Genomic DNA, 18510 nt, shown 5'->3' with positions numbered 1-18510 from the left:
TGGTGTGTGTCTAATAGCTAAAAAAACGTGTGGTGCTCACTCAACAAATCGAACCAATTTATCCTTTCTCTTAGTGTGGTTCCAGTTTGTTGCTTCTGTCCTCATATGTTTATTTAAGTTTTCCCTAGCTTATCTGCTTTCAACAAAATGCTGTGTCACCAAGACTCTGTCATTACATTATTTTATGCCTGTTCCATGTAGGTTAAGCTCCCAGCAGGAACCCAGCCTGGCCCCTGGTCTCTCCTGAGTGCCTTCTGGAATCTTATGGAAATATTTTACATTCTAACTTGCAAACTGTATATAAGTGAGAAGTGTCCCTGTTTCCAGGACAACCTACTGTAGATAATGCCAGTGTTGGCTGGGTGTGGTGGCTCACGCCTGTAATCCCAGCACTTTGGGAGGCCGAGGCGGGAGGATCATGAGGTCAGGAGATCGAGACCATCCTGGCCGTGGTGAAACCCCATCTCTACTAATATACAGAAACTTAGCCGGGCGTGGTGGCACGCGGCTGTAGTCCCAGCTACTCAGGAGGCTGAGGCAGGGGAATCGCTTGAATCCGGGAGGCAGAGCTTTCAGTGAGCCGAGATTGTGGCACTGTACTCCAGCCTGGGCAACAGAGACTCCATCACAAAAAAAAAAAAAAAGAAAAAAGAAAAAAAAATGCCAGTGTTTTGTTCTGGTTTGGTTTGGTTTTGACAGAGGTTGGTCAGAAGAAATATTTTTGCCACTCTCTTCTTCTCAGGTTATGGCTTGCTTCTATATAGTGGTGCTATTGTGATACTCCATGGATTGGTTTGCAGCATATTTTTAAATAATTAAAATTATCCTTTGATACCTGCAAAGGAGCAGGTTGGAGCCTGACCTAACCTTGGACAAGGCGGGGCCGGCCTCATCTGCCCCTCGTGCCAAACCATCCTTCCCCAATTCCAGCTTGCAAAGGGCAGGACTCCTCAGTGTGGCACCACCCAGATTTTCACCTTACGTTGTCCTTGGGACAATCTTTACAGAAAAGAAAGCTCTAGTGATTAGATAGCCTGGATTATTTGCCTACATGATTTTCCTTTTCACACTAATTTTTGCCCTTTCTTTCATGTGCAGCTGGTCTCTCCCTAGAGACCAAAGGAGCTCTCTTTTTCTAAGCCCAGGACCTGAAAGGCATTGCCTGGCAAAACCTTGCAAGCCAGTGTGCATCACAATACCCTTTGAATGATGTAAAGGAATCAGGCCCTGCCACTCTGCAGTTGATCCAGCAGCAGGAGGCAGCTGTAACCATCACTGTCCTCAGAGTACTTTTAAGAACAAGGAGGTCTCTGCCCACGGCAGCCCAAGCAGGTAATAGTGGTTGGTCGTTACTGCCTGTACCTCTCTCTCGCCTCACTTAGTGGCTGCATTACTAAATGGTTGACTGCATTTCAAATATTTTAGAGACAGGAACTCACAACATAAAGAAACTTCATGGCAAGCCTTTTGGTAAAGCAAAAATGTCTTTTGGAAAGTGAATACTCATCTCTCTCAACTTTGAATTCTTGTCATAGTTTTAACTCAACGTGTCTTTTTTTTCTTAGAAACGGGTACACCTATATTAAATAAGATAATTGGTTCTCTGTGATACAAGAAGACCTAGGTTTTAAAAACTGTGAACTAGATTCACAGGTTACTGAGCTAGCTGATCAATTGATTTATTCACTCATTCTGAAGTATGCATCAAGCACTCCTTGGATAGCGAACACTTTGCAAGAGAATGAGTTAGGAGAAGGACAAAGAGAGCGAAGATCGTAGCCACCAAACAAAGTGGTCCCCAACATCTAGGAGCTCACATTTTACCTGAAGAGACAAAGTGCTGTATAAAACAGATGTCTTGGCCAAGCGTGGCGGCTCACACCTATAATCCCAACACTTTGGGAGGCTGAGGTGGGAGAATCACTTGAGCCCAGGAGTTTGAGACCAGCCCGGGCAACGTAGCAAGGTCCTGTCTCTGTTTAAGAAAACAAACAACAACAACAACAACAAAAAACCCAGATGTCTTGTTGTTTGAAGAATTTCTAGAACCTTATCCAAAGCCTGGCGGAGAGTTGTCACTAATTTTTCTTAAATAATAGAATGAATAAATCAATTCAGAAACCAATAAACCAAAAAGGAAAGGACTCAGAACCAAAATGCATAGGAGAATCTCCCAGGGGCTCTGGGAGTTCACAGGAGGGAAATGGGCCATTTGAAACTCAGAAGAGAGGCCTCCTAGGGAACTTATGTAGGACCTGAACAAAGCCCTGAAGAATGGGCTTAATTTAGGCTAGAGAAGGAAAAAGAAAGAGTATCCAGGCAGCAGAATTCATTACAGAACTGGTGAGAATCAGGGGAGAAGGGAACCAACCTTCCTGAACTGGGAAAACTGGCTGCCTGAGAAAACAGAAGCAACAGGGGACTGTCAAAGTCACTCATTGCTGCGAGCCCTCTTCTAAACAGCCTCTCATCGCACAGGCTCGGAGGCAGCTAGTACAGTCATCAAGCTCCTAGCCAGGGTGAGTCATGTCAATCCCAAAGCACTTCTCCACCCATGCCTTCTCTGCATCCTCAGATCACTAGGGCACGACTTTCCCCAGAGGTTGAACTTCCTCTAATTTCATGAGCACAGATGCAACACTTACAAGGAAATGGGGCATTATAAAATGCATCCAGAAAGTCAACAGATGCAACTTACTCACCAGCTCACATGCCATTTTCTGACTATTCTACAAGATTCCATTGACTCACTGAATTTTCCAAATCTTACCAGATACATAACATCAGAGTCTTGGGACCCTGACTCTAATATCCTTCCTCTGCCCCTTCTCTGGACAGATTAATTAATAACTTGCTAGTTTTCATTTAATTGGGGCCCATAAGTTGATTAAATTTGCTAAGTAACTGTTACTGGTTTCACTTGGCATTGTACTGGGAGTACCCAAACTTTGATTTTTTTTTTTTTTTTTTGACTCGGAGTCTCACTCTGTCACCCAGGCTGGAGTGCAATGGCATAATCTTGGCTCACTGAAGCTTCCACCTCCTGGTTCAAACGATTCTCCTGCCTCAGCCTCCAGAGTAGCTGGGACTACAGGCATGCACCACCACACCCGGATAATTTGTGTGTGTGTGTATTTTTAGTAGAAACAGGTTTCAACATGTTGTCCAGGCTGGTCTCGAACTCCTCACCTCAAGTGATCCGCCTGCCTTGGCCTTCCAAAGTGCTGGGATTACAGGCATAAGCCACCATGGCTGGCCTGATTTAACAACACTTTTAAAAATTCTTTCCTATCATAAAAAGAGATGCCAATTTTTTAAATGTTTTTCAACCAAGTCTTTAGAAAGTCCTTCGCCTTGAGGAAAGCTTTTCAGATGCTTCATATCAGGGAAAATGTCCAGGTTTTCTGAAACAAATGTGACTTAGACCTCTGAAAGAGGAGAGGGAGGTGCAGCCACCTCAGCTGCCTGGAAGGTAATCTGGTATGAAAGGATTGTGTTTTAGCAGTGACTGTGCTTTAATTTTATTTGCACTTGTGTGGCTCTATGATTAATCTCTGACATTATCTCCTCTACCAGACTGTAAGCAACATGGCGGCGAAATCACGTGTCTTTTGCTGAACGCATTTCCTGTAGCTGCCTGGCAGGGTCAGGCAAAGGCAGTTGGTTAATAAATCTTTGCTGAATGGATCAGTCAATCAGTGATGCTACAGTGGAAGGGGCTTGAGCCTTGGGGTCAGACAGACCTGGCTGTGTGAACTTAAACTTGTGGTTTAACACTTTCTATAAACTAACAGTAATCATGAACAACTTGCAGGATTCTTTCAAGGACTGGACGAAACAGCCCATGTGAAAGGTCAGGTGGATGGTGGGTGTTAGCTGAGGTTCTTCCCCACCCCTTTCTACCAGAGGGTAGTTGCTCTTTTTCAAAATCGCTTCAGCTATTTTAGTTCTCTTGCATTTCCAAATAAATTTTAGTCTTTTTATTGATTGATTGATTGATTGATTGAGATGGAGTCTCATCTGTCTCCAGGCTGGAGTGTAGTGGTGTGATCTCGGCTCACTGCAACCTCTGCCTCCTGGGTTCAAGCGATTCTCCTGCCTCAGCCTCCCGAGTAGCTGAGATGACAGGCAGGCGCCACCACGCCCGGCTAATTTTTGTGTTTTTAGTAGAGACAGAGTTTCACCATGTTGGCCAGGATGGTCTCGATCTCTTGACCTCGTGATTTGCCAGCCTCAGCCTCCCAAAGTGCTGGGATTACAGGCATGAGCCACCGCACCCAGCCCCAAATAAATTTTAGAATAAGTTTGTCTATATCTACAAAAAGTCCTGCTGGGATTTTGTTAAGATAAAGCAGATCAATGTGCAGTGAATTGTGATCTTTATTATATTCTTTTCCAATCCATGAATGTAGTCTACCTCTCAGGTCTTCTCTGGTTTCTTTCATCAACATTTTATAGTTTTCAGCATGCAAATCCTGTATATGTGTTGTTCGATTTTCACATATTTCATTTTTAAGCAATTGTAAATAGTTGTGTTTTAAATGTTTGTTCTAATTTTTTATTTATCTAGAAATATGATTTTTTACATATTAATCTTGTATCCTATGATCTCACTAAGCATAGCTGTTGGTTTTAGGAATTTATTTGTAGATTTCTTGAGATTTTCTACATGGACAATTATGTCATTTGCAGCTAAGGACATCTGTACACCTTTTGTTTCCTTTTCTTGTCTTATTGTACTGGCTAGGACTTGCAGCACTATGTTTAATATGAGTAGTGAGAGTAAACACTCTTGCTTTGCCACCAATTTTAGGAAGAGAGCACTCAGTCTTTAACCATTATGTACGATGCTAGCTGTAGGTTTCTGTAAATGTTCGCTATCAGATTGAGAAGGTTCCCCATAGTTTGCTGAGAAATTTTACCACGAATGGGTCAATTTTATTAAGTTCTTTACTATTATTGTATATTATAGAAATTTGATTTAACCCGTATTATATAATGCCACATACATTTTTAATTCATTTATCTTGGCTCACCTTCTGAACACCAATGTGATAAAAAGTTGTATTGTTAAATTTTAATTTCTGTGCACTGAAAGTCTAACCTCAGTGGTCTGGGGGCCAACATTAGTTAATGGAGGTGGCTGAATCCTCCTAGGAGCCATGAACCTGCACAAGCCTTGACTCATTCTTAGGAATGTACCTTAAGAAATAAATTCAATAGAATGAAATATATTCATAGAGATATTTAGCATGACCAAAATGTCCAAAATTAGGGTATTGGGTTTCATAAATTATAACTCACTCAGTTATTCAGTAAATATTTGTCAAATGTCTACCATGTGCTAATTATTATCTTTGACCTGACAGCTGTAGCAGTAGACAAAATAGACAACCCTTCCCTTTCTTCTTTTCTTTTCTTTTCCTTTTTTTTTTTTTTTTTTTTTTTTTGAGACAGGGTCTCATTCTGTAACCCAGGCTGGATTGCAGTGGCATCATTTCAGCTCACTGCAACCTCCACCTCCCAGGCTCAAGTGATCCTTCCATCTCAGCCTCCCAAGTAACTGGGACTACAGACACATGCCACCTGCCCAGATAATTATTGTATTTTTTGTAAAGATGGGGTTTTGCCATGTTGCCCAGGCTGATCTCAAACTCCTGATCTCAAGTGATCCACCCACTTTGGCCTCCCAAAGTGCTGAGATGACAGGCACGAGCCACTGCACCCACCATGGAGATTACTTTCTAATGAGGGCAGGGTGAAACAAATATAAACAAGATACATAAGTAAACGTACAGTATGGCAAATGGGGATAAGTGTTTTGGAGAAAAACAAAGCAAAGGCAGGGAAAAGGAGTTCAGAAGTGGGGTGGAGTGGAGTCTTATTTTAAATAGAGTGGTGGATGGCCCTTACTAAACAACACAAAGGAATGTTAAATATTAAAATTAAGAATACTGGGCTGGGCGCAGGGGGCTCACGGCTGTAATCCCAGCACTTTGGGGGGGCCAAGGTGGGTGGATCACGAGGTCAGGAGTTGGGGACCAGCCTGACAAACATGGTGAAACCTTGTCTCTACTAAAAATACAAAAATTAGGCGAGCGTGGTAGAGCACGCCTGTAATCCCAGTTACTCAGGAGGCTGAGGCAGGAAAATCGCTTGAACCCAGGAGGTGGAGGTTGCAGTGAGCCAAGATGTGCCACTGCACTCCAGCCTGGGTGACAGAGCGAGACTCCATCTCAAAAAAAAAAAAGAAAAGAAAAGAATACTCTAGCAATGTGGAAAAAGTTTCATGATATATTGTTCAATGAGAAACAACGAATATAAAATAGGGCCAGGCACAGAGGCTCAGGCCTGTAATCCCGGCACTTTGGGAGCCGAGGTGGGAGGATTGCTTGGGCCTAGGAGTTCAAGACCAGCCTAGATAACATAGTGAGACCCATCTCTACAAAAAAAAGAAAAAAGGAGTATTTAATTAGCTGAGTGTGGTGGCATGCACCTGCAGTCCAAGCTACTCAGAAGGCTGAAGGGGGAGGATCACTTGAGCCCAGGAGGTTGAGACCAGCCTAGCCAACATGGTGAAACCCCATCTCTACTAAAAACGAAAATTTAAAAAATTAGTCAGGCATGGTGGTACACGCCTGTAATCCCAGCTACTCGGGAGGCTAAGGCAGGAGAATCACTTGAACCCAGGAGGTGGAGGTTGCAGTGAGCCAAGATCACGGCATTGCACTCCAGCCTGGGTAACAGAGCCAGACTCTCTCTCAAAAAGAAAAAGAAAAGAAAAGAAAAGAAAATTAAAAATTACAAAATAGAATATCTGCTGTGGTTTAAAAATTTATGTATGGGCCGGGCATAATGGCTCACACCTGTAATCCCAGCACTTAGGGAGGCCGAGGTGGGTGGATTACTTGAGGTCAGGAGTTCGAGACCAGCCTGGCCAACATGGCGAAATCCTGTTCTCTACTAAAAATACAAAAATTAGCTAGGCGTGGTGGCGCATGTCTGTAATACCAGCTAGTCAGGAGGCTGAGGCATGAGAATTGCTTGAACCCAGAAGGTAGAGGTTGCAGTGAGCTGAGATTGCGCCACTGTATTCCAGCCTAAGTGATAGAGTGAGACTGTGTCAAAAAAAAAAAATTAAGTATGTATGTGTATGTGTGTGTGTATATATATATATATATATACACACACACACATATATGATACAAAAACATGAAAATAGTTGTTTATGTGTAGAATTCATGGATGGTTCTAATATTGTCTTATGGCATTATTTACTCTGGGCATACAATGTTTTCAGTTGTAAATAAAAATATTCAAAGATTTCCTAGGAATAACTGAAACTGAGTGAATGGCAGGGCCAGGGCACAGACAGCACTTTTGTTTGCTTTGGAAGAATATTACTTGGGGCACGTCTAAGCGAGAATCTTCTATTAAGGCAACTAAAAAATTAAATGTTTTCAGGGAGATGAAAGTTATGTTGTTCCTGGTGCTGAGAACAACAGTTGTACAGCACCGGCTGTGACTATGAAAGTGATGGTAAGTTTACCATATGTTCATACTTGAGTTACCACATTCAGATTTGGTATGTGGCTATATTTTTTAAGATTGACTAAAATAAAATGTACTGATATATCTTATTGCAAACTACACTTCCTTGTGTGTCCAAGAGATTATGATTAATGGCAAAAAAAAAAAAAAGTGATTTGGTATCCCTCACATAAGGTAGAGGAAATTCTCTAAAGATCGGTAACCACTCCCAGACAAGGTCCTCTGATTATTGTAGGAGCATAGACCTGGACTCAAACACCATTGCTAATGCGTTTCTCTAAAAATGCTTGCATGGCGTACAACCAGAGGCAACCTACAGAATGGGAGAAAATATTTGCAAACTACCCATCTGACAAGGGATTCATAACCAGAATATATAAAAAGCTTAAACAATCAATAGGGAAAAGAAAATCTGATTTTAAAATAGGCCAAAGGGCCAGGAGCAGTGGCTCATGTTTGTAATCCCACTTTGGGAGGCAGAGGTGGGCAGATCACCTGAGGTCAAAAGTTCGAGACCAGCCTGGCCAACATGATGAAACCCCGTCTCTACTAAAAATACAAAAAATTAGCTGGGTGTGGTGGCAAGCACCTGTAATCCCAACTACTCGGGAGGCTGAGGCAGGAGAATCACTTAAACACAGGAGGCAGAGGCTACAGTGAGCCGAGATCACACCATTGCACTCCAGCCTGGGCAATGAGAGCAAAACTCCACCTCAAAAAATTAATTAATTAATTAATTAAAATAAGCAAAAAAATCTGAAGAGACATTTCTCAAAAGAAGACACATAAATGGCTAACAGGTGTATAAAAAAAAAGTTCAACATGGCCCGGGGCGGTGGCTCACGCCTGTAATCCCAGCACTTTGGGAGACTGAGGCTGGCGGATCACAAGGTGAAGAGATTGAGACCATTCTGGCCAACATGGCAAAACCTGTCTCTACTAAAAATACAAAAAATTAGCTGGGCATGGTGGTGCGTGCCTGTAGTCCCAGCTACTCGGGAGGCTGAGGCAGGAGAATCACTGGAACCCGGGAGGCGGAGGTTGCAGTGAGCCAACATCGCACCACTGCACTCCAGCCTGGCAACAGAGCAAGACTCCGTCCAAAAAAAAAAAAAAAGTTCAACATTACTAATCATCAGAAAAATGCAAATGAATACTGCAATGGGATATCATCTCACCTCAGTTCAAATGTCTTTTATCCAAAAGCCAGGCAATAATGAATGCTACTGAGGATGTGGAGAAAGGGGAACCTTCATACGCTGTTGGTAGGAATGTAAATTAGTACAGCCACTATGGAGAACAGTATGAAGGTTCCTCAAAAAACTAAAAATAGAACTACCATGTGATCCAGCAGTCTCACTGCTGGGTATATATCGAAGAGAAAGGAAATTGTTATATCAAAGAGATATCTGCACTCCCGTGTTTATTGCAGCACTATTCACAATAGCCAAGCTATGGAATCAACCCAAGTGTCTATCAATGGATGAATGGATAAAGAAAACGTGATATATATATACATATATATATATACACATATATATGTGTATATATGTATATATATACACATATATATGTGTATATATGTATATATATACACATATATATATACATATATACACACACACACACACACACACACATGCATGGAATATTATTCAGCCATAAAAAAGCATGAAATCGGTCGGGCAGAGTGACTCATGCCAGTAATCCCAGCACTTCGGAAGGCTGAGGCGGGAGGATCACCTGAGGTCAGGAGTTCCAAGACCAGCCTGGTCAACATGGTGAAACCCCATCTCTACAAAAATACAAAAATTAGCTGGGCATGATGGCAGGTGCCTGTAGTCCCAGCTACTCAGGAGGCTAAGGCAGGAGAATTGCTTCACCCTGGGAGGCGGAGATTGCAGTGAGCTGAGATTGCGCCATTGCACTCCAGCCTGGGTGACAGAGTGAGACTCCGTCTCAAAAAAAAAAAAAAAAAAAGCATTAAATCCTGTCATTTACAACAACATGAAGGGAACTGGAGGACATTATATCAAGTAAAATAAGCCAGGCACAGAAAGACAAATATTGCTTGTTCTCACTAATATGTGGGAGCTTGAAAAAAAATTGAATTTGTGGAAGAAAAGAAATTGAACTTGCGGAGACGGAGAGTAGAATGATGGTTAGCAGAGGCTGGGAAGGGGAGTGGGGAAGAGGGAATAAACGGTGGATGGTTAATGGAACAAAAACACAGTTAGAAGAAAAAAGATCAGTGTTTGGTAGCACGATGGGTGACTATTGTCTGTAATTTATTGTACATTTCTTTTTTTTCTTTCTTTTTTTTGAGACGGAGTCTTCCTCTGTTGCCCAGGCTGGAGTGCTGTGGCTCGATCTCGGCTCACTGCAACCTCTGCCTCCTGGGTTCAAGGATTCTCCTGCCTCAGCCTCCCAAGCAGCTGGGATTACAGGCATGCGCCACCATGCCTAGTTAATTGTATTTTTAGTAAAGACGGGGTTTCACCATGTTGGCCAGGCTGGTCTCAAACTCCAGACCTCAAGTCATCTGCCCACCTCGGCCTCTCAAAGTGCTGGGATTACAGGCGTGAGCCACCGTGCCCGGCCTGTTCTACATTTCAAAATAACTTAAAAAGTGGAATTAGAATATTCCTAACACAAAGAAATGATAAATTCTTGAGGTGATGGACACCCGCATTACCCTGATTGGATCATTACTCATTGTATGCTTATATAAAAATGGTGCATGTACCCCATAAATACGTACATCTCTTATATATCTATAATAATTAAAAATAAAAATTTTTGTTAAAAAAGCATGGCAACCCATGACCGATTTATTCCCTTACAAGACTGATTCAGAATTTCTAGGCACTGAGCACTCAGTCTGTCTTCAAAGGGATAGTGGGGGCTGTCTTTGTTAGGAGCTCAAAAGCCCTGAATACCTGGCATTCTTCTGTCCAGCCTGTCACTTCCACTGAAGTAAACTCCAGTCACGAAGCTTTCGGAGTTTGGGTTAGCAGATTAACCAAGAGCTCAGCTGTGTTTACTCAGATTTTCTCTCTCATTGTTTCTTCCTTCTTTCTCTTTCTCTCTCTCTTTTTTAAATAATCACAGCAGTAAAAGTACATTATATAATGATTAGGCTCTGTTGGATAGCCAACTATTCCATTATAATGTAATGCTGTTTAAAATCTTCAAGTTGCTTTGAAAACCACACTCAGATGAAATAAAGCAGCTGGCCAGCCGGCAGGCAATGAGTTAACCGTTGTCTATGAAAGGGAAGAGGAGGAGACATCACACACTTTTTTTTTCCAGTCCTTTCTGTCTCCTGGTTACTGAATAGTCCTAGTTTTGTTTTGGCTGATGGTCTGGGTGCCTTGTGATTGTTTTGATAGAGCTAAGAGTTAAAATAAATATTTCTGCAGCCAGAGGGTTCCAGCCCTGGTTCCTTGGTAACCTCATACAAGTTACTTAACTTCTTAGTACCTCAATTTTCTTGGGAGTAAATAGCAGTAAAACTCTGTAGGGTTGCTGGGAGGCTAATAGGAGTTAATACATGTTACCTGGTAAATAATCCATGATTGTCAATAGGAACTCACATTTCTCCTTTCTCAAAGATGTTTTCAAGGACACAGAACACTCTCGCACACATCTTTGCCTCATTCAACCCTCCAGAGAGCTATTGTAATCAATGTGGAGAGTGGGAAAACGACCTGCCGCAGGTCACGTGGGTCTCGGTCCGATGTTCTCCTGCTACACCACTAGCCATGTTTGTGCAAACCATAGGCCCAGCTGTCTGTGCATACATAATAGATATGCAGAGTGCAAAATTCCTAAGGTAAATGGTAAAAAGTATGCCTTTTCCCCCCAGCCACTCAGTTTTCCTTCTCATTGTTACTCTTTTCCCTGTGAACTTTTTTTTTTTGAGACAGGGTCTCACTGTCACCCAGGCTGGAGTGCGGCTCACTGCAACCTCCGCCTCCTGGGCTCAAGCGATCCTCCTGCCTCAGCCTCCTGAGTAGCTGGGACCACAGGCATGCACCTCCACACCAGGCTTTTTTTTTTTTTGTATTTTTCATAGAGGTGGGGTCTCACCACTTTATGTGATTATTTAAATGTAGTAGTTTGCTTGTGGCAAGCCATATTCTCCAGTAAATAATAAGATGTGGGCCAGGTACGGTGGCTCATGCCTGTAATCCCAGCGCTTTGAGAGGCCGAGGTGGGTGGATCACCTGAGGTCAGGAGTTCGAGACCAGCCTGGCCAACATGGTGTGAAACCCCATCTCTACTAAAAATACAAAAATTAGCTGGGCATGGTGGCAGGTGCCTATAATCCCAGCTACTCAGGAGGCTGAGGCAGGAGAACTGTTTGAACCCGGGAGGTGGAGGTGGCAGTGAGCCACGATTGTGCCACTGCACTCCAACCTAGGCGACAGAGTGAGGCCCCGTGAAAAACAAACAAACAAACAATCAGATGTGATATGAAATTTTAGACTAGAAACAACACATATGTTTAGTCTAGGGTCAGTGGGGAACAGAAAGGGGGCTAACATAGAGAATGAATGGCTTAAAAAAAAATCCTCAGAAGGGCTGGAAGAACAGGCTCTGGGTGGGGCCCCCAGGAGGCATCTAGAACATCTCCGCAAAACTGACCCATCACTGGTAAAGCTATGTCAGTCCAGATCAGCAAGCTGCTTCCAGGAGTGTTGAGTTCAAGTACCTACTCCCAACGCCACTGTCTCTGCCACCCAGGAAGCTGAAATTTGAACCCTGGGACACAGACTTCAGCCACTGCCTTCACAACAATTGCTTCTTGAATGCCCCAAAGCTGGAGATGAGACACTGGAAAAGTGCCATATGCTCCACAACCTTGCTTGCCAGTAGAGAAGATCAAGGCAGCAGCCTCTGCCTCATGTCCACCTTCCAAATCTCAAGCAAGTACAGCCGATGCAAGGGCGCTCATTCCTAGCCGGGATTCTTGTTGTGAGGCACTCTGGGAAATGTCGTGCTTAGCTTGCAAGCTTGTGAGGTAGGAAGGCCCACTAAGAAATGAGACAGGATCTTGGGTCACAACTGATCAGAACAAAACCAAAAAAACAATGAAGTGAGACAGGAGACTATGCCCAGATAACATTAGCACAGTGCCTTTGCTTTTGCTTTTTCTTTTTTATTTTTTGACGGAGTCTCACTCTGTGGCCCTGGCTGGAGTGCAGTGGCACGATCTTGGCTCACTGCAAGCTCCGCCTCCCGGGTTCACGCCATTCTCCTGGCTCAGCCTCCCAAACAGCTGGTACTACAGGCGCCCGCCACCAGGCCCGGCTACTTTTTTTGTATTTTTAGTAAAGACGGGGTTTCACCGTGTTAGCCAGGATGGTCTCGATCTCCTGACCTCGTGATCCTCCCACCTCAGCCTCCCAAAGTGCTGGGATTACAGGCGTGAGCCACCACGCCTGGCCTGCTTTTTATTTTCTTATTGATTTATACTTATTTAATTTTTTTTTACTTTTGGTTTTTAAAGAAAAGCACATCTGTGTGTATTTGCCTTATGCTTGCCATTTCTTTTTGCTCCTTTCTAATCTTGTATTTCCTTCCCTAAATAGCCTATATACATAGTCCTTCTACCATGTCAAATATTTTTACTGATTTCTTTCAAGATGGACTTTGTGGTACTAGATAGCTCACCCATGGAATTATGTATAAACTGGCAATATAATCCTTTACGCCATAATTTTTTTTCAGATTCCCATCCATCATGACTGCCATCCGACTACGAGAATTTATTGAGCGTCGCCCAGTGATCCCGCCAAGGTATAGTTCTTCCAGATGCACAGCCTCCGGGACTGAAGCCAGGCATCCAGGTGCCTGGGGAGTTAGAACTGCACATCCTGCTGCTCAGTGGTCCAGAGACTACTGCCAGGGAGTTCTAGGGAAGCTCTTTGGATATTTCCTGATGAGCAGGTCTGTGCAAACCTACTGGCAAAAGTCAGAGGAAGCTGAGACGCCAAAGAAAGAGGCTGACAAATCCAGTTTCTTACAAAGAAATATTTAACAGGGACTTACGAACAGAAGCCACATATGTGTCTCGGGTAGCAGTGAGATGAGATGGTGGATGTCTGCGCCATTGCCCCCGAGACCCAGGGTTTAGATACCATACGGAAAGAGTGATACAGAAGGGTATGGGACAACTGAAGTACGATAACACCAATGTTGTTTGGCCGAAGGGCAGAACTTACAGTAAGTACCTGCTCTGACACCAGGAACTATAGAGAAACTGGAAATCTTAGAGGCCTGGGGTGATATGATTTGGTTGTGTCTCCACTCAAATCTCATCTTGAATTGTAGCTCCTATAATTCCCACGTGTCATGGGAGGGACCTGGTGGGAGGTAACTGAACCATGGGATGGGGTTTTCCCATGCTCTTCTCCTGACAGTGAATAAGTCTCACGAGATCTGATGGTTTTATAAGTGGGAGTTCCCCTGAACAAACTCTCTTGCCTGCCACCATGGAAGACATGCCTTTCCTCCTCCTTTGCCTTCTGCCATGATGGTGAGGCCTCCCCAGCCGTGTGGAACTGTGAGTCCATTAAACCTCTTTTTCTTTATAAAATACCCAGTCTCGGGCATTTCTTCATAGCAGTATGAAAATGGGCTAATACAAGGGGTTACTCAGAAGCCAACATGGTGAATTAGCATCCAACATAGAGTTGCTCTAGCCTCCACATTGGGTTTAGGGAAAGTTGTAAGAAAAAGAAGCCTCACACTCACTGCAGAATCCAAGCAAACCGGCAACTCCAAATTCCCAAAAGACCAGAAGGATATTGGTTTTTGCTTGGGAAGAGCTTTAGAGAGAAGTCTGAGCAATCCAAGCCCACATTTTGGATTGGACCATTTTACGCTGCTTGTGGGAAAACAAACTGCTCCTGTGCTTCCTCTGCATGATGAGAGCTGACGGCACAGACGGAAACTAAGGAGCTGTTTCACTCTTTCTTCAAGGTCTTCTATGGCACGAGAATAACAAGCCCTAGATTTGTCTTGTTGTGCTAAATTTGGCATCAGATGGCAGTCCGTAAATCCTAACCCCACTCCCCCTTCACCACCTGCGACGGGTCTGCAGCAGTGTAGTAGCTATAAATTTGTGACAGCAACCTCACACCGTGACGTGGGGGTCAGCCTCCTGTAGCCCCGTTGGCTTTGTGGCTTTGAGCAAGCCTCGTGTTTAGTTTATTTTATTTTTATTTATTTATTAGAGACAAAGTCTGGCTCTGTTGCCCAGGCCGGAGTGAAGTGGCTGGATCGTAGCTCAGTCCAACTTCAAACTCCTGGGCTCAACTGATCTTCCTGCTGCCTTAGTCTCCTGAGTAGCTAGGACTACAAGCTGCCCGGCTAATTTTTAAATTTTTTGTAGAGACCAGATCTCACTATGTTGCCCAGACTGTCTGGAACTCCTGGCCTCAAGCAGTCCTCCCACTTGGTATCGCAAAGTGTGGGATTATGGGTGTGAGCCACAATACCCAGCCTCGTGTTTATTTTAATATTGAGTTATTTTAGCCATGTTTGGTCAACAAAAGAGAAGTCCTTCTTCCAGAAACTACAGAAGGAGTGAATGGATGGATGTGTCCTTCCTGGCTACACCTTAAGAATTTTCTTTTAAGACCTGATGCAGTGGCTCATGCCTGTAATCCCAGCACTTTGGGAGGCCGAGGCAGGTGGATCACTTGAGGTCAGGAGTTCGAGACCAGCCTGGCCAACATGGTGAAACCCTATCTCTACTAAAAATACAAAAATTAGCCAGGCATGGTGGCACACACCTGGAATCCCAGCTACTCGGGAGGCTGAGGCAGGAGAATCGCTTGAACCCAGGAGGCAGAGGTTGCAATGAGCCGAGATCGCACTACTGCACTCCAGTGTGGGCAACATAATGAGACTCTGTCTCAAAAAAAAGAAAGAAAGAAAAACTAAACAGATAAAATAATTGGAAGCTGTGATAAAGGAAATGAAAAAGGGTGTGAGGGAGAATAATCAGGTGGAGAGGTAGGCAGAAGGAGAATACCTTCTCTAGCCAGGGTGTTCAGGGAACGGCTCTCTCAGCAGTTGTCAGCCGAGCATGATGCTGGGTGATAGGGGCAGGGGGTGGGAGAAGGGTGCGGTCTAGGAAGGAGGAAGTGCAGGTCCAAAATCCCTGATTCATGAAAGAAGCCATGACATGATGACACAGGGGCTGGAGCTGGGAGAAGGCTGGGGCGGTAGAGGCAGGAGAAGTTCCCGGAGGGCTTTGTGGCCTACAATAGTGAGTCTGGGTTTTATGCTATCATACATGCAATGGGTTGAAGGGTTTTATGCAATGGAGGGCCCCGATCCGATTTACTTTTATGAAGCTCACTCTGAGAACAGATTGTCTGAGGACAAGAGTGGGGGTTATTGCAGAGAGCAGGGGGAGGCAATGGTGAGCTGGACCAAGGGGTGGCCGTGAGCTGGAGAAGCCGTCCCATGGGAGATCCAGCCTGGAGGGGGAATGCACGGACTTGCTGATTGGACCCATGTGTTGGCAGGTCAGGAAAGGCATACAGAGCTGCCTCACGGTGAGCACTATGGGCGGAGGGTGGGGGCAACAAGACTAGTTCAGGTGCAGGAAGAGCCAGAGCCGTCAGTGTGCCCCCCAACCCACGTGCAGCTCGGAGGACAAGCCCCAGAGGGCTGAAGACAGCCCAGCCTTAGGCCTCCAGGGGCCCCAGGGCCTGCTGTGCTCAGTTCCACCTAAACCCCCGGACTCCAGGCCAGGTCCAGACACCACAGAGCACTAGGCAGGAGTGGCCAATGGAGGTTTGTTTCCATTTTCCCCAGATAAGACCACAGTTACATAGGCCTCTCAGTAAACAAAACAGATCTCAAACACACACAGAAAGAGCAAACGCTGTGGGGAGACAATCAGGAAATACTGGAGCCAACTCCATTCCTCTCTCCCCTGCTTCCTCCTCATCCGGGTTTCAGGAAGGAAAGGTTTTTGGTTTTTTGTTTTGTTTTGTTTTGTTTTGTTTTGTTTTTGTTTTTTTGAGACAAAGTCTTGCGCTGTCACCCAGGCTGGAGTGCAGTGGTACAATCTTGGTTCACTGCAACTTCTGCCTCCTGAGTTCAAGTGATTTTCATGCCTCAGCCTCTCAAGTGCTGGGACTACAGGCGCCCACCACCACACCTGGCTAATTTTTTATTTTTAGTAGAGACAAGGTTTCACCAGGTTGGCCAGGCTGGTCTCGAACTCCTGACCTCAAATGATCCACTCAACTTGGCCTCCCAAAGTGCTGGGATTACAGGCTTGAGTCACAGCACCTGGCCTACTTTATCTGTTTCTTTATATCCTGCCTGTCTCACCCCCTGGAATAATAATGGTAAACACTTCTGAAGCTCTTACTCTGTGCCAAGCACTGTTCTAGGTGCATCTGAACTCCTTTAATCTTCACTACTGTGAGTTTCATATGAGGAAACCAAGGCACGGTGTGGTTAAATGACTGTCCCAGATCCCACAGCTAGTGACTGGCGGACATGGGACTTAAACTCACGTCTGTGCTTGTGGTCACTGCATTTTGCCACATCTCCAGGTTAGCCCCCCGGGCAGGGCTTACTTCCCTTTCTCTGCAACTCACTATCATGACCTCTGCCTTGCAGATTACCATTCCTGGTAGGCCCTGTAGGCACGGTTGTTGAAAACATTGAAATGAATGAGTGAGCAAAATTATCCAATCATTTATGTGTGGTGTGTACCCCTGGTGACTGATGGCACCCGAGCCTGCCCTTGTGTGGTTCTGCACAAGCACGTATCCAATTCATCCTTAAATGGCCAAGCCTCAGGGCTACGCTACAGAAAACTGAGATTTTGGGACACTAAATAAAAGTAAATGTTAAATGGTTCACACTTAGTAGTGGCCACATAAAATTCTTGTATTCATAATCACATTGGCCGGGCACGGTGGCTCACGCCCGTGATCCCAGCACTTTGGGAGGCGAGGCAGGCAGATCATGAGGTCAAAAGATTGAGACCATCCTGGCCAACATGGTAAAACCCCGTCTCTACTAAAAATACAAAAAATTAGCAGGGCATGGTGGCACACACCTGTAGTCCCAGCTACTCGGGAGGCTGAGGCAGGAGAATTGCTTGAACCTGGGAAGGCAGAGGTGGCAGTGAGCCAAGATGGCACCACTGCACTCCAGCCTGGCGACAGAGCCAGACTCCGTCTCAAAAAAAAAAAAAATCATATTATATGCAACTGTTTACTGGTGCCATCCCCTGGCTACAGGCTGGAGGCCTGTCACTCAGAGAAGGGCTGGGTGTGGCATTGGTTTGTGGAACCCAGGATACTCCTGAAAAGATCACTTTAAGTGGATTAAATTCAGTGTGTTGTAGAAGATCAAAGATACAGAATTTGTGTGTGATTTAAATAGGTTTTTAAAACTTTGATCCAAACAGTCTCTGAAGATCCAGAGGCAACTGTGTGGTCAGCCCATCCTGCGTGGGATGATATTGGAGCAGCGTCATTTCTCTGGGGTACAACCCGTGGTTCATTGCCACACGCCAAAGAAATCAAGGACGTGAACACACAAGGAGTGAGGTTAAGAGCGGAGGTTTAATAGGCTAAAGAAAGAGAAAATCTCTCTCTTGCAGAGAGAGGGAGTTGCGGTGGGTCTTCTGGTCCCTGGTGAAGTGCAGGTTTTATAACTGAGCTTGAGGAGGTGGTGTCTGATTTACATAGGGCAGGAAAGATTGGTTGGACCAGGTGTGTCATTTGCATAACGTGAGAAGAACTGGTTAGGACTAAGTGTGGTGTTTGCATGGCAGGTGAAGAAGCTGGCCGCCCCACCCTAATCTTTTATGATGTAGATGGGTTCTCTGCCTAGCCGGGTCACGTTCAGTTGCCTGTTTGTGTTTGTACTATACACGTGGTGACAGAGAAAAGGGAAGATGGCACCTCC

At 44.6% G+C, this 18510-nt stretch overlaps 1 protein-coding gene across 3 annotated transcripts in view; it reads left to right on the top strand.

Moving 5' to 3' along the window:
* The first annotated feature begins 1228 nt into the window (after window positions 1–1228).
* Window positions 1229–18510, top strand: part of SPMIP3 (sperm microtubule inner protein 3) — a 36818-nt gene continuing 19536 nt past the window's right edge. For 2 of the 3 annotated variants that reach the window (XM_024352949.3, XM_001137054.7), the window contains exons 1-2: window positions 1233–1332; window positions 13288–13356. In XM_024352949.3, coding sequence (XP_024208717.1) covers window positions 13301–13356 — 56 coding nt within the window. In that variant the 5' untranslated portion in view covers window positions 1233–1332; window positions 13288–13300. Of the gene's footprint in view, window positions 1333–13287; window positions 13357–18510 lie in introns of all 3 variants that reach the window. The other variant, XM_054674849.2, reaches the window with a different exon arrangement.

The sequence above is a fragment of the Pan troglodytes genome, chromosome 1 (assembly GCF_028858775.2).
Source record: "Pan troglodytes isolate AG18354 chromosome 1, NHGRI_mPanTro3-v2.0_pri, whole genome shotgun sequence".
NCBI lineage: Eukaryota > Metazoa > Chordata > Mammalia > Primates > Hominidae > Pan > Pan troglodytes.
The sequence above is the reverse complement of the archived record's forward strand: the minus strand, read 5'-3'. Positions and strand labels throughout refer to the sequence as shown.